This window comes from Falco rusticolus, chromosome 2 (assembly GCF_015220075.1).
Source record: "Falco rusticolus isolate bFalRus1 chromosome 2, bFalRus1.pri, whole genome shotgun sequence".
In the NCBI taxonomy this organism is placed as follows: domain Eukaryota; kingdom Metazoa; phylum Chordata; class Aves; order Falconiformes; family Falconidae; genus Falco; species Falco rusticolus.
This window is the reverse complement of record NC_051188.1, coordinates 19,599,539-19,615,333: the sequence shown is the minus strand read 5'-3', so window position 1 is coordinate 19,615,333 and position 15,795 is coordinate 19,599,539. Positions and strand designations below refer to the sequence as shown.

The following is a 15,795-nucleotide window of genomic DNA, read 5'->3' as shown; positions in this document are numbered from 1 at the left end:
TTGGCATGAGTCAGGCTGGTCATGTACTAGCAGTGCTAGGAACCATTTTCATCCCCTTTGGTTGATTCTCCATATCATTTGGGATTGGGATGTTGGGGTTTTTTTGCTCCCTACTGTTCCTTCTTCTATCTTCACAGGCAGGGAACATCACTGAAATCACCAAGTTACCTTAACAGGAAAGCACCCTGTATGTTTCTTTTGGGATATTTCATGGATACTCTTAAATGAAAATAAAAAAGGGAAGGTCTAATTGATGATGACAACCTGAGGACAAAAAGATAAGGGAGAAAGCCATTTGCCCTATTATTAAAAGGAAGTGCAATCCTAATTGTTCTGCAAGAGCACCTGTAAGGCCCTTGCAGGGGGGGAAAAGTACTGCTTGTCACAGCAGTACAAATGCTTGAGGAGCTGTAATGGTTAATAAATAGCAATATTACACGGGCAATCTTTATGATAGTACACGTTGTCATTTAAGTCATTATATTGAAAAGGAAGTGACTCTTCAGCTGTAATTTCTGGCTTCATGAAATTCTAGGACTTGCCGAGAGTGTGCAAGTCAGGGCCGATACAATCCCTGTAGGAATGAATGCTGGCCAGTAAATGAAAGTGAAAATAAAAGCTGAACACAAGCAGCTTCCTGAGCAGCACAAGGATGGGGCTTGATCTGAGATTTAATATATAGTATCAGTGCCCCGTGTATGTTCCCCTAATAAACGTGCCACAGGAGAGAGTGCACTTTGAGACGCACCTGCACAACAGTTTCACGTGGAGCGACTGGACTTCCTTTTCTTTTTCCCCCTCTGAACTGCTAAATAGTCAGAAGGCAGAAAGAGTGAAGTTAGAGATGTGAATGCTTGGAAAGGAACCAGAAATTTTCAGGAAGAAAACCCTCCTGCTTCCAGTCTTCTCTACAATGTTTGAGTAGCAGTCTGCCATGGGAAAACAGAAAAGAAACTTCCTGGTGGATTTTTTTCTCCTCTTTTATCCCTTCTGATTAATAAGAAGACTGAGAGGTTGGATTTGTTTTGTAAAAATCTTTGGTCTAATGAAATGTGTAAAAATGAGGTTAAAATGTCAGACAAAAGTTCTAGTCATCTCAGACTCTGGTTTGATTAATCAGGATGAAAAACTTGACCTACATCAGTATTTTAAAAAGGGTGCTTGTGATTTAAATGCTTTTCCAGGATAGTCAGCCTTGCCTGTGACCTTATAGATGATGATATGCACCACTAAAGAGACTGGCCTTATCCTAGCGCTGGGCTTCATATCTAAAGCTACGCTTGGTCCTCAATATTATGTTGTGACAACTATATTTATTTTCCAAAAGATGTATTTACAAAGATGTTTATTTTTTATCTGCATTATCATGCAAAGCACCTATTAACAGAATTTCTGACCCCTGTAATTTTAATTTTCCCCTTTGTTTACATGCCAATGATAGATGGTTTCTATGTTTATCTGTCTCCTTTTTCTCCCTTTTTACTTTAAAATTATGTCAACAAACAAAATATACTTGTGCACAGCTGCAGCTATTACAGGAGGAGGAGCTGTCTTTCAAAAATAATCAGTTTACATGCATTTATTTCACAGGTTTATCAAACAGTATTTCTTATATGCTGGCTAAATAATACACAAAACATTCCTCATCTGTAAGGGAATAAGTACAATTTAGCTCTGATTATTAAGCAGTCAGTTACTAAACATATTCTGGTTTTTCCCTGTAATTAAAGAGAAAACCCTGTGATTAAAACTAGGAAACCCTTTCTTCTATTCCTTAAATTTCCAGCACTAACATGTCTCATTCTTTCTATCTAGTGTCCCTTGCATCATTACTTATAATCAAAGAGCATGCTGATGTTACCAAGTCAGAGAAGTAGCACTCAACAGACAAGAGAGGAAAAAATTACCCAGCAGAGGAGATGTGACCCCTTGCTCCCCACCACCCATTCACCTGGTGCTCCCCACTATGGCTCCAGCTGAAGAACGGCTAGTTTGATATTGTCTTCTGAAACAAAGAACATCACTACTTTCTTTGCTGCCAGAACTGGGTGTTTCTGCCTTGGAATAAACACCAGGTATTGGCCTCCATAACACTCTCCTGAAGGTAGTGCAGTGAAGACTTGATGCAAGGCAGCTCAGAGAGGTCCATGCTGTATCCCTGCCCACGATTCATCTCTTTTAGGTAATTTCACAGTGAGATCCATAGGGTCTTGCCTCCACTAGCTTTTCATAATACTTTTCTTACTGCCAAAATGACCTCTTTTTGGCAGCAAACACAGCCTCAAAAAACAGCATGAAACTCAAAATCCTCTGCTGCAGCTAAATATACCCAATGTTTAAAGTATTTTGACATTGAAATGACAGAGATGGGACACATTTTATTTTATCAAGGTCACTGAATCAAGCTGGAAGGTGACTGGAGAGGTAACACACGTGTTCCAGGTGCCTCTTCTAAAGCTTTTCTTACACTAGGAGATGGGCTTCCCTTTTTGCAAAGTATAGACGTGTGGCCAGGTCTGGAGTCACCTCCCTTTCTCATACATGAACCTTAAACATCATCTGAACACACAACTCCTGCAGAAGTCAGCAAATGCAGGAAGACTCAGGCCTCAGGCATTTATTGCTTGTCTAGCTCTGTGTAGCATCATATACCTTGGGCCTGGTCCTACTGTTGCTGCAATGAACTGACTACAGCTGCAGCAAGTGCTGGGTCCCCAGTGGATGGGGCATAACTATCGAATGGTCTGAGTTAGGAGCTGGCCCTGCTTTGTTCGGCAGGTTGAACTACAGGCCTCCTGAAATCCCTTCCAACATGAATTTTCTTCCAGTCCTAATGGGCAAGTTCCATGGATTTGAGTGCAAGGGTAAGAAGGAGTGGCAGAGGAAAGATGAGCACCACAGAGACAAGCTAATGTTTAAGCCACAGCTGATGGCAACTTCTTATCTTTCAAGCGTAACATTGAGTTGCCTATACTAGAGGTTTCTACCTCTTCTTCCTGAGCACAAAGATCAGTTAAGCCATTGACTTTTACAAAATATTTTAATGGGATTATTTTTATTCTAGGAAGTAGAGACTTTAAGGGCAGAAGACCTTAGCTAGAAATCGTTTATCATTTGGGACCTTATATTCTAAACAAGTGCAAACACACACATTTTTCACCCAAAGCCTGAGCAAATGTACTGTTGTTGTTGCAGTTGTGTTGTAAGTTTTCTTTGGAAATCAGGTTAAGAGAATCAGAAAACATTTATTTAGGTTGATGTGCATGTGTGCAAAACAGAGAATGCTGTTTTGGGCAGGGATTTTTGAACCCAAAGTAACTTGTTTCCTCAGCAACTGTATTCCTTGGAAACAGAAAACTTTCCAAAATAGGTCTTTCAGCTGACAAATATTTGCAGGTCCATGAAAGCCTGCGAGTTTGCAGGGCACTGCTGCAGCATTTCAATCAGAAACTACTGGCTCTTCCTTCATTTGGCCAGTAATTCCTTATTGATTACCAGGAGAAAAGGCCTGGGTTTTTTCTGTCCTAAGGCCCTTTTGAATACCTGGATTTGACAAGACGGAAATACAACCTTGTTATCTTAAGCAGATACGCATTTGCTCTGAAAAAAAACCACGCAGGTGCTGTTATCTTGATTTCCCCTCCCCTCACGCTCTCCCCCTACAACCACAAACCAGCCCCTGGGCGGCGACCGCCCCCAGGAGGGACCCAAGCCCTCCTGGCGGCCACTCTTCCAGGCTTAGCTTTTATTTTGGCTGTTTCCCCCTCACGTTCAAAGCCCCGACCTCCACACAGCCCCCTCCCCAGGGCACGGCAGCGGGAATGGGCGTCCGGCCCCGCCCCGGGTTTCCCGCCGCCCCCGCGGGCGGCCTGAGGAGCCGGGCGCGGGCAGAGGCGGGCGAGGGGCGGGTTAAAAGCGGCTGCAGGTGAACGGGGAGGGACCTTAAAGCTGCGGGGCGGCGAGGCTGGGGCTGGCCGCGCCTCAGGCACCGCCGGACCCGCGCTGAGCCCGCCACTCGGGGTGCCTAGTCCCGAGAGCTCCCGGCGGGGCTGATCTCCCCTGCAGCTGCGGGTGCTGCTGAGGCAGGTGAGGGGCGCGGTGGGGGAGGCGAACCGGCAGCTCCTCAGGTGGCGGGAGCGGCCGTTCCCGCGCGTCCTTCATGAGGAGAGGGCCCGCTGGCGGAAGGGGCGGGGGGCGCTGCGCGGCGGGGCAGGCCGAGCCCGCTGTTCCCCGCTGTAGCTGCAGCCACCGCTACACTTGTTGCACTCCATTACGGGGCCGGGGCCCACCGCGGCGGAGCCGGGAACCGTGGCGGCGCTGCCCGCCGCGGGGAGGGAGCGGGGGCCGCCCGCGAAGGCGGGCCGGGGCCGGTGGCGGGGCGCAGCGCCAGCCCCGCGCCATCTGGGAGCTCTCGGCTCTGCTTCCTGAGCTTCAGCGTGAAGGGGGTGCCTGAACACTGCGACTGGTTTTGGTTGGGAATACTCTTGTGTCTTAACTACGCGTTTAACATCTAACAGTTTCTTCTTTTTTTTTCTTTTTTTTTCTAATTCACCTTCTACTAGCAGCTCTTTGTAAGCACGTTATGTGAAGTACCTGACTGGCTAAAACACCAAGCAAAATAAGGGCTTCTGAAACTACAGGTAATTTGTGACACGCCTAGTGATGTTAAGAGAGCTGCATGACGGTAAACAGCTTGCATCAGTAAAACTGACAGGTCCTGTGAGTGTCTGATCACGCACTGGAAACATTCCTCAGAATTACAGGGGGAATAGAAAATGAGAGGTGTGAGTCAGAAATAAATGTATTTCGGAGTATCAGGGCTGGATAAGATCGCACAAGGAATGAGTACTCAAGCCCTTAAATAAAAGCAAGGGATGTGCTGGAGTATGGGCAGGAGTGCTTGCTGAGCTAGCAGCAGTAGCTGGTATCTGACACTTTCTGTGGCATGCTGGGCATGGCTGGTTTTCCCATCATTGAGTTTTTTCTAGATTGGATGTTACTCTTGCAGTCTCTTCTGTTGGGAGGATCTCTCTTTTCCCCCCAGTAGAAGAATTTCTTTTTCTTTTCTTTTGCTCCATTACTTTTTACTGTGTAGCTTGGAAATACCCTTAAGAGAACAAGCAAAGGGTTGAAAGAAGGAAGTGGCCTTTTGTCTTAAGAATGCTCTTCTAACCTAGTTTTTTGTGACTTTGATTAGTGGCTGTGGCCTGTGTGAAATAGTATGAGGGCTTGGGCCCAGATCCTGTTTGGGATTACTGTGATGTACGTGTGTGCACTGAGTCGAGAGCAGAATAAAATATATTTTCATCCTTGATTTTGTTAAAAATCTTTCACTTTTTAAAGAAGTTTTATGTGGTTTCTAGTATCTCTTGTTCTCCACTGTTCAGCCTGGATACCCTGCTTGCCACATACTTAAACTGGAAGAGCCCCAGTGGAAAAGCAGGAGGCAGAAGAATGCGCATGTGTTTGTGTTAGGTTTAGCTTAGAGGAAAAAAGGCAATGGAGGGCCAAGCCTCAGTCTGGAAGAAGGCGGTACCTCCATGTGTTGACTGTGTTGCGATGTAATTTTCTAGGTGGGATTTCTAACAGGTTTGCAGAACCATGAGGTTATACCTCTACTGCATGTTTCTGGGAGACTTCAGTCCCCAGAACTGTCAGTCTCATAGTTGGTAGAAGGTTTATGCATCATAGAGCTTAAAAACGGAACAGTAAAGTCATAAACTGAAATATTTCTCTGGAGGTATTAATTCTGCCCTGACAGGGCTAGTTCTCTCAACTTTCTGAAGCTTGGGCCTGACTGTTTTGCTGTTTGCATCCCAGGTAGATTACTTGGGCAACCTCATTTATTTTGTGCAGAAAGTAATTGTACAGTGAAAAAGATTTAGCAGACTATCTCAGTAGCTGGAAAGTTAGCAGGACTTTGAGATGTGTGTATGAGTTCTTAATAACAGTCATTGCATAAGCTCATTTGGTGCCTGTGAGTAAAGAGGATTCTTTGTGTTGCTCGTGAACAGCTCCAGTGAAATCGGTAGTCCCAGAAACTGCATGAAACAAGAGCATGGGCCAAATCTTTGCTTTTTCTTTTGATGTTTTACCTTGTTCTGTTCCTCACTGCTTTTGTTTTTTAATGATGACTGATGAGTTATCTGAAAGGAGAACTGTGACTCTCGCCTGGCTACACACCAGTTTGTCTAAGGAAAAGCTTGAAGTGATGATATATGAGAAGAGATAATGTGCTGTCAGAACAAGGAATGTGGAAAAATAGAAACGCATCTCCTGTTAGGTGATAAAAGAAAGCTGAAAACTAATTCTATTCCTTATCTCGTACAAATGTTTCTTCCTGTAATAGATACTTTTGTAAAAAAGGAAAAAATTGTTTTTTGTCTTTACTTTTGACTTAAAAAAATTATAACAAAATACACACTAAAGGAAAAGCTGCACTGCAGTATAAAATCTTAGTGTTTATAAATGTATCAACATTTATAAATTAATTAGCATTTCCAAAAAGGTGCAAGTTCTGTGTGTGTTTGAAAGAGATAGTGACTTGCCAGTTCTGTGGGAAATGTTACATTGAAGTGGGAGTGGGCAGATTTGTAGAGGGGATGTAGATGTTTTCCTAGGTCTAGGCGAGGGGAAGTAGGAATTAACAGGTTAAGAAAAAAAAGAAATACATTAAAATTTTATAACAAAGGTTGCTATTTTCATGACTGGGAGCAGGGCATAGTATATATAAAACTATTTAAAATATGGGAAGAAGGCCACTTGCATCAGTGAAAACATAGGGCTCACAAATCTGGCTTTCTTTCAAAGAGAGAAATCTAAAGCACACTTTGAAGGAAAGATTTATAGGGGGGAAAATGGCTGAGAGGGGCCAAATTCTAGTAGGACTTGTGCGGTCTTGTTATGCCCTCAAGTGTGACTGGCACTTCTGATTTCCTGTTCTCCATAAGTGGAGTGAATTTTGTGCAGAGATGTTCTGGTGGATGGCAATCCTCTGGTTACAATTGCAGGCTAGTGAAGTAGCTATGGGTATTTCCAAATATGCCTGGAAAATGACTTAAAACTCATGTAGGGGCATGAATATGGGACAGTCATAAGGGGGGTCATAGTGGGTGGAACTGAACCCTTAATGCTGTTGAATTGAACTAGAACACTTTTTTTTTTAACGTTTAACTAAATATATATTGGGTCTCAATCTGTTGTGTTAAGGGCTGTCTCTGGGTTTCACACCAGGTTTAATTAGAGTAAAGAATGCCCTCTGTTTTCATGAACTTGAGTAGAAGAAAAGTACAATGCTTGCAGTGTTCAGATCTGCAACTGTCAGAGGTTTCCTGTTCCTCATTAGTCTTTGCCTGTTCTTGTGTCAAATCAGATATACTGTAATCTCTCTGTCATAGCTTTTCTGTTATCCAGTTTCCACTCTGATCTGGAGATAGGTGTTCAGAACAAAGTTTAAGAGCTACTAGAGAGAACTGCACATGCTTTTGTGATTGTTAGACTGCTCTTTTGATCTTTATTCAACTTTTTAGGAAAGAAGTTGTTGATATTTCAGAGTGTTCCAGCTGCATGCTTCTTGAAGTTCTTAATATACTGCTGTAAAATGAAAATAGCTGGAAGCTGTCTGTAATAGTGAAATTAAAGGATTTTGGTTGCCAAAGTCTAAGTTCAAAGCTGCATCTTCTTACAGTTTGAACTCTGCATTAAAGATACACCAGTGTAGGGAGCTGTATTCTTTTTCAGGTAGCAGGAATATTCTAGAAAACTGAATTCAAGCTCTGTACTTCTGACTTTGAACTGATACTTGTCTGTCTTGGTCCACTGATAACAAAGTATGAGTCTGTGAAGCCTGTAATTGTAGTGGAGCATTTCAGAACAGCCCTGTGAGATGGTGAGATTTTGTTATCCCCACTTTAATGTCTGGGAAACTGAGGCATGGGGCAGACTGATAAATTAGCTAGGAAGTCTGAGAGAGTTAGCACGTAATTGCTGTAGCCTGTATGCCAGCCTTTCTTGGTGAAATAAAAGGATGCTGTCTTTGGAAGGCATTAACCTGTATTTATTAGAAGCTTCCTTGGTGCAGTCTTGGCAATGCTGCTGTTCTTGTGGTACAGCACTAAAACTAACTCGGCAATGGGAATAATAAAATCTACATGCTAGCAATTAAGCACTTGCTGTTTTGCTTAGCCATAAACTAGACCCCAGGTTGACAGCATGAGGTGTGCCAATAGAAAGCTGCTGAAATCCAGATATGTATTTTTCAAATCTGGATATGAAAGCACATATACAGCTCTAAGACACCTTGATGCTGGTTATCAGCCCTTATATGAGCTAGTGTTCCCAGTGTAACTTTAGATCAAGACCTGAAGGGAGGGCTGTATTGGCAGTGCCTCTTCTTGAATGGGACTTATAGATGTTCCTATAGCATAAGTAAATATTGTTATACTTGTTAATGACTACTTTATTTGCTTGATAATATCCTATAGCAGCAAGCACAATGCTGTGTACGTGAAAGGAACTTCTGTTGTTTTTACCTTCGCTGTATTCTAGTTGTGGTTTGCTGAAGCTGTGGATTTAACCATTGACTAATGATTTCCCAGTGTAACAGTCTCTCACTGAGTGAAAAAAGTGTCTGTTAATGATCTGTACTCGTAAACACAGGAGCTTAATGATAATTGTCCTCAGTGGTGTGAATTGCAGGGATTTGCACTGGGTGTATGCACTGTGCTGTGATTGCAGTTTAATGTAGGCTTATGGGAGCTAGCTTTGAAGTAGAAGGCTGTCTAGCCATGGCAGCGCAGAGCTCAAACAACTGCCTAGAAGCTGGAGAACTACAGAAACGGTTAAGCTGTTGTTCTTCCCTTGCTGCTGCCTAGCCTAGTGAAAAAAACAAAACAACAAACAAAACAAAAGCCCAAACCAAAAAAACTGCTTATGTGCCTCTCTACGTGTGTGTGGTCATATAGAACAATTTTCCTTGTAGCTCACCTTTCAGTGGAGTATGGTGATCTTTTATGATAGTTTATAACTCCTACTGTAACAGCCGTATACTATCGAGATCCTCTGATTGTTTAAATTCAACAAGAAGGTTCAGCTGGTAGCATAAGAGACCTATGCCAATTGCAACTTTTTTTTTAATGTAATGCTTTAAGATAATACACTGCCATGATAAAATGGGTTCTAAATGCTGTTTCTCAGTCTTGTTGACTTCAGTTATCTTCTGTCTTTCCCAGCTTCTTCCTTTATAACCAGTCTCTATCCTCATTCCTACTTTACTTTTTTTCACAAAATATTCACATAAGCTTTGATGTCTTTAACTTATTCTTGTACTGTGCAGTACTTCTGAGATGAGCACAGCAGGTAAGTTACTTCTGTAGGCATTTAGCTGGATTTGCTCACATAGAAATAGAATCTGGACTGGCTCTATGAAAACAAGCGTTACTACCCATTAAAAGGAAGTAGCTTTCCTGCTTTCTTCTCCTTTGGTCAGCAAGACAGTTAATATTCTACTTGCTAGTAAAAAGGTCTTAAGAGTAAGTATTTGGAAGAAAGATAACCTATGATCATGGGTCAACATCCTAGCTTTTGAGTAAGTTAGGAGTAAATGAGCCATCACATGAGTACAGATAGCCCAAACTTGATGTTTAGCTGGAGTTATCTGCACTGACAGCTTAATAGTGTGAAGGACCATACTAAACTTAAATTCTGCTTGGGTCGCTGCATCTGTTTTATTGGAGAGAGGTGGGCGCTTCAGCAGTCCCTGAATTACCTTCGTTAGAGCTCCTAAATTGCATTCATGAGAGCTGTTTAAAGCCAGCTAGTAGGAAACATTGGTGCCAAAGTATTTGGATGGAATTCAGGCTGCCTGAATATGATCCTACAGTCTTAATTGTGCCACCTTTCAGTGAGAAGATTGTGAGACTTTAGTGGTATCTGATCAGTGCCTGTATCACTCTGGAGTATCCCAGAAGTCATATGACTTTCCACCAGCATAAAAATGAGCCTGAGAGGCCACGAGGGTACAGGCAGAAGGGGCAAAGGCTGATGACTACCTTGGCAAGCAGCAGGAAGAATATGGGATGGTGGCAGGAAGAGCTGAAGAGATAGTTGGAGTATTTGGAAAGGTAGGTGGGAATGGGGAAGAGGGCAGGGTTTGGGCAGGTACAGAAGACAAAGGCACTTCTGGAAAGGACAGGAAAAGTTGCTAGGAGGTGCAGGGTGAGAGGCTGCTTCTGCAAAGTGTGGTGGCTTCTACATTGATCCACATACAGACATGCTTTTGCTAGAATTGAAGCACTGTGTTTTGGCTTAGCAAGCACAGTATACTCTCAAAGGAGATGGAGCAAATCAGATTAAGAGTAGTTTCATGATGTATTGTCCTTGGCAATAAAGCTTTGCCAGCCCCTCTTCCCCACCGACTACTTGTTCTTACCTGTGCTTTGCAATTTGCAGCCTGTTTTTTTTAAATGAAGTTGTACTTCTCAGATGCCTTGTGGGTCTGTGCTGTAAAGCAGATTGAATTGGGTTGGTTTTAAAGGAAAAAAAACCCAACCAAACAACAAAATATATTAGTACTGGGAATAACTTGAACAAGCCACCTGGTTTATAATGCACTCCCACAAAGTTGCAGGGAGATGGAGAACTGCAGTGTGACCTCAGGAGCAAACAATGATGGGAAGCATCTTGAGCTATGCCACTGAAGACAAGGTGCCCTTTAACTACACCCTGAGGCATTCATATTTTGAATCCCCTTCTGCACAGGGCGATAAGGAGTGATTGCATGTGGAAACAAATGCTTGTGAAGTTGTGGTAACAGGAAGGCGGCCGTATTGGTATACAGCAGGAGGTGAAGCTAAGAAACGGGGCTTATGAGGAGGGGATACACGGGTTCCACTTCTCAGCCTTTCACACTGTAAGGAGGTGGCTGACAGGCATGAAGAAGGAACAATGACTGAGGGAATGAAATGCAAGGTGTCTGGTGGAATTAAAGGATGTGTGAATGTTTTTTGTAATACCAGTTTACATGGTGCCAAGTCTTCTACAGGATTGATTTTTTCAGATGTGCAGAAGTATTTCTACTCATTCTTAGTTGTAGTGTCACTTTAAGTACTGTAATTGCAATGTGTGTGTAATGGTGTTTTTATTACTGTTCTCTGTTACTAATAAGGTTGTGACTATTCTGTTTAACGTACAGTGATCTCTAAAGCAAATCCTGAAAGAAAGGCTGGTCTGATTGATGAAAAATCAGAAGGGGGGTAGGGGGTGGAAGGGGATGGAAACAAATATTTGGAAATCTGGCTGGTATGTTTTGTAAGTACCTCTGGTATTAAGAGTCTATCTGTTTTCAGACAGATACAGAGGTAATATAGCACACAAAGTCTGCACCCTGAAGGAGGCTCTGGAATGGTTCTCTAATCCAAAAGAAAATCTTGCCCCCTCCTCTCCTTGGCTTTATTTCCTGATGTATAACCCCACATAGTCAACCAGCATGATCTGAGGGAAATGTAGTTTATGGAACCAGTGAAGGTACCTTACACTTTCACTCCAGTAACTCAAAAAAAAAAAAAGACAAAAAACCCCAAAAAAACAAACCCCCAACTTTGCATATAACTAAAACAAGAATTTCAGATAATTAATGTCCTCATTTTCTCTGAATAGTTGTGTACTTCAATGATCTGTATTATTGTGACTTACTGACTATATATATAAACTGCTGTAAACCAGAAAGGTTTTGACATTACTCAGAATCGCAGCGTGACACAGAAGACAACTGCAAAGAAATGTCTTCATTTTCTTCCTTGTGCAATGTGACCTAGCTCAGAGTTATGAAAATCATAAAAGTTCTGTCACATGATGGATATGATGGCCTCTGCGCCGGTGGTTGCTCTTCTACCTAGAAACCTTGAAAATGTGGTTTTACTGCCCTGTGCTGTAAATGCCGAAGAAAGATCATCTCTGAGATGCAAACAACTTGACAAAGTTGAGAAATAAAAACCTTCATGAGGAATTTCAGAACAAAGATCTGTGAGCACTTTTAGAGGGTCCTGGCTGATAGGGATGAGAAATGCTGGCTTCTTGAATTCAGAATAGCTTGCAAACTAACTTTGTGTAAGTCCATCTGAAGCAGAGGGGTGGGGGGAGGTGGGCTGAAATTCCTCTGAATGCCATCTGTAAAAGGCTGTTTGTGGAAGCTGCGCAAACCCAGGCAACTGTGGTGTTCCTGGGGAGGTATGTGGTATATCCATTACAGTCGTAGTACGTTGAAACTCACCTACTGGAAACTGTATGCTTCTCCTGAAGTCTCAGCTGCTGCAGGTATGTCTGAACTATTTAAGTGTTGACTTCAGCACTCTCCCAGCCTCTGAAATGTCTCCCCTATTCTAGGAGTAATGCAGTCTGTGTTACAGGGAAGGGGGGAGGGAAATCATCTGACAGGCATTGACGAGGGAGTCTTTGTCTAATTACTCTAGTGTCTCTGTAGCTGGTGGAGAGAAATGCAATTTTGGGATGAATCTTTAAGCACTGATTTTAAACATCCAACTCGGAGATGGAGAATGACAGAGGCTTCACCTTCATTGCCTCAAGCTATTCTGGAATTTGCTTCAACTGACAATATAGATCCCTACAGCCACATTTTTTAAAATTGTGAATGCAGGTTATCCAGACCTGCTCATGGAAGGTTCTTCAAAGTCTGTCTGTTGCTGGAATGTTCTCATGAAAATGTTATTTACACTCTAAAGCTAAGGATGGGCCAACTTGGCTTAATTTATATAGGAATTCTAGCTGTCCCAACACTTCATTTATTTATTTTTAACATAACACCTACCTTACTTTTGGCTGATGTCATCTAATTTTGTTACTGTTATCAAAATACTAGAAGTTGTAGCTTTTAATTTAAGGCTGTTTTCATCAGTTTCCCCATCTGCTTTTCCTACTTAATGTGGCTAATAGTTTTCAGTTGGCAAATGCACCTAGGAGCCGAGTGAAAGTGATACCATGTGTGTAAATAACAAAATATTACCTCCTGATATGTGATTAGATTATTATTTATGACAGCTTGTAGGTAAGCCCACTGTGTTGCCAAAATGTAACCACAGCCAATGGATGTGTTGCAGTTATGTGATACTGCCTTTATTTTATACCGTGTGCCTGATGGTCTTTGTTTTCTGTTGTGATTAATCTTAGTTTTCTTTGTCTTCTCTTAGGTCAGAGGATTAAAGCAAGACAATGGACTGGGGAGCTCTGCATACCATTTTAGGAGGCGTAAATAAACACTCCACCAGTATTGGGAAGATATGGCTCACAGTCCTGTTCATCTTCCGTATCATGATCCTGGTTGTGGCTGCAGAGAGAGTCTGGGGAGATGAACAGGATGACTTCATCTGCAACACTCTGCAACCTGGTTGCAAGAATGTTTGCTACGATCACTTTTTCCCCATCTCTCATATTAGACTCTGGGCCCTGCAGCTGATCTTTGTTTCCACACCTGCGTTGCTGGTGGCCATGCATGTAGCTTACAGGAGGCATGAGAAGAAAAGGCAGTTCAGAAAGGGAGACCAGAAATGTGAATACAAGGACATTGAAGAAATCAGAAAACAGAGGTTTCGTATTGAGGGCTCCTTGTGGTGGACATACACTAGCAGCATCTTCTTCAGACTGGTCTTTGAAGCGGTCTTCATGTATGCGTTTTATTTCATGTACGATGGGTTCAGAATGCCTCGGTTAATGAAGTGTAATGCTTGGCCCTGCCCCAACACAGTAGACTGCTTTGTTTCTCGACCTACTGAAAAGACGGTGTTTACTATTTTCATGATTGCTGTGTCCAGCATTTGCATTCTTTTAAATGTGGCTGAGTTATGCTACTTACTGACAAAATTTTTCCTCAGAAGGTCTAAAAAAGCTGGAAATTCAAAACATCATCCCAACCATGAGAATAAGGAAGAAACCAAACAAAATGAAATGAACGAGTTAATATCTGATAGCTGTCAGAACACAGTTATAGGATTTTCAAGTAGCTAAGGTGGTGTAAATGCTGGTGTTCGCTCTTTTTGGAGTGAATGTTCTGTTTAAAGGCTGCAAGTGAAATTTGTTATATAAAACAATTTCAGTTGGGTGAGACTGATACATAGTGTCAGGTGTCAAGTATGCACATGTCTGAAAAAATCAGGGCAGCCTAAACATGTGAAAATGGCATGAGGTTTAAATAGGAAATGGTATCTTCCTATGAGTACCCTTACAAACTGACTATGACAAGTGGGAAACCCACTAATACCTTCATGCTGACAACAGCTCCTGAAAACTACATGCAACAGCGATAAAAACAAAATTCTTTCCAAGCTAGATATTCTAGTATTACAAGATGTTTTGTAATAGTGATAGTTTTTACTTGTGAACTGACAATTAAAATATTTTTTCTAAAGTCTAAGATTCCATGTGACTTAAGGTGTTATAGTACACAACTGACTGTATATTGTTTCTTCACCAGGCATATGCAGATGAACCCTGTAATACCGTATCCATAGGGAGGAGATGGCGATAGGCTACTTCTCTACAGCTTTGCAAGCGCTGCTTGAGTCTGGACAGGTGGCTTGGGACACTTGCATACACACTGTGGGCTGTAGGGAAGTTGTGTGAAAGCCTACCATGTGTAGCACGGCTGACTGAGGTAGCTAGGTCCCAAGTGCAAAGTCATGCCTAAAGCCAGCATGACAATATAGGTACAGTCTGAGTAGACATGCTATAAACATCTAGCAGACCTGGTAATCTTATTGCTCTTTTAATTGCATACTGCCACTTCTATAGCAACTTACACAACTTTATGTAAATGTTTATTTCTCTGATGTACTAGCTGTATTTGTTTCTTTATGCTATATCACATCATGGAACTTTTTTGGTTTTGATTTGTTTGCTTTTATTGTGGTAGACTGGTGCTGTTACAAAACTAGGGGCTCTTTGGTTTGAAGGACATGGAGAAGTACCACTGGAAACAGAACAAGTCTTCTGAATAAAAGGCAAATACTTTAACCTTTCTCAGTGAAGTGAGAGTCTATCTGTGAATGCTAGTGAGGTCTTAAGCAAGGCAAATGCTTATGACAAATTGTTTTCAAGCAGGGACTGTATGTCCAATGTGCACATAGCCCGTACACAGCCCTCGTTCCCAGCCAGAGCACCTATGCCCTAGTTCTGTTGTCCATACTCTGATGGAGGTACGCACATAACTCTTGAGGGCACGGGGGTGTGTGTCTGGGGGAGGGGTTGAAAGCCAGGGATCCTGAAAGTCAGAGGCGGGTGTAGTACAAAGCCTTAGTTACAGTGTCTTGTGTGTGTTTCCTATTTTGGATCACTTCTCACCGTGATAAAAATGTCACGGACATGCTGACCTCATCAAACTTGCTCTTTCTTTTTTCACGCTGGTCCAGATGGATTAGCCTCATTGTTTTTTGTATCGTGGAGCTGTTTCAAGGGGTATAACAAAGCGCAGGTAGCCCTAGGAAGAGAGATTACACTCGGCATGGTTTTCTTTCTGCTGTTGTGTCACACTTTTTTTGTAGCAGGTGTGAGCACAGCTTTGTGTGTGTCCGTGCTGTAAGTGGGTTTGGGCTGGTTGGTTGGCTTATGTGTGACCAGCAGAACCCTAACAGGGTACAGGCACCCGCAACAGGAGAGAGAAAATACCCAGAGTCAGCTCTGTCCCTGTGTGAGGGCCTAAGCTGAGCCCTGTCATTTATCTATTCTCTTCCACTGGCAAACTCCTGATTTTTCCTGCCTTCACAGCACATTTTCTTTTTTAATTGCTGT

At 42.5% G+C, this 15,795-nt stretch overlaps 1 protein-coding gene across 4 annotated transcripts; it reads left to right on the top strand.

The window, feature by feature from the left end:
* Positions 1 to 3,904: 3,904 nt before the first annotated feature.
* LOC119143458 (gap junction beta-6 protein) lies at positions 3,905 to 15,026 on the top strand. 4 transcript variants are annotated; one of them, XM_037377750.1, is made up of 3 exons: positions 3,905 to 4,082; positions 4,566 to 4,640; positions 13,203 to 15,026. In XM_037377750.1, the coding sequence occupies exon 3, from the start codon at positions 13,225 to 13,227 to the stop codon at positions 14,014 to 14,016; it is 792 nt and encodes a 263-aa protein (XP_037233647.1). In that variant the 5' UTR covers positions 3,905 to 4,082; positions 4,566 to 4,640; positions 13,203 to 13,224; the 3' UTR covers positions 14,017 to 15,026. The 4 variants fall into 4 exon arrangements, with proteins under 4 accessions (XP_037233647.1, XP_037233645.1, XP_037233646.1 ...); XM_037377748.1 differs by having other exon boundaries at positions 3,905 to 4,086; XM_037377749.1 differs by having other exon boundaries at positions 3,905 to 4,086; positions 4,563 to 4,640.
* Positions 15,027 to 15,795: the final 769 nt, after the last annotated feature.

Bases quoted from the DNA above. Each gene is read 5' to 3' on its own strand.
- LOC119143458 (XM_037377750.1), top strand. From the start codon at position 13,225: ATGGACTGGGGAGCTCTGCATACCATTTTAGGAGGCGTAAATAAACAC.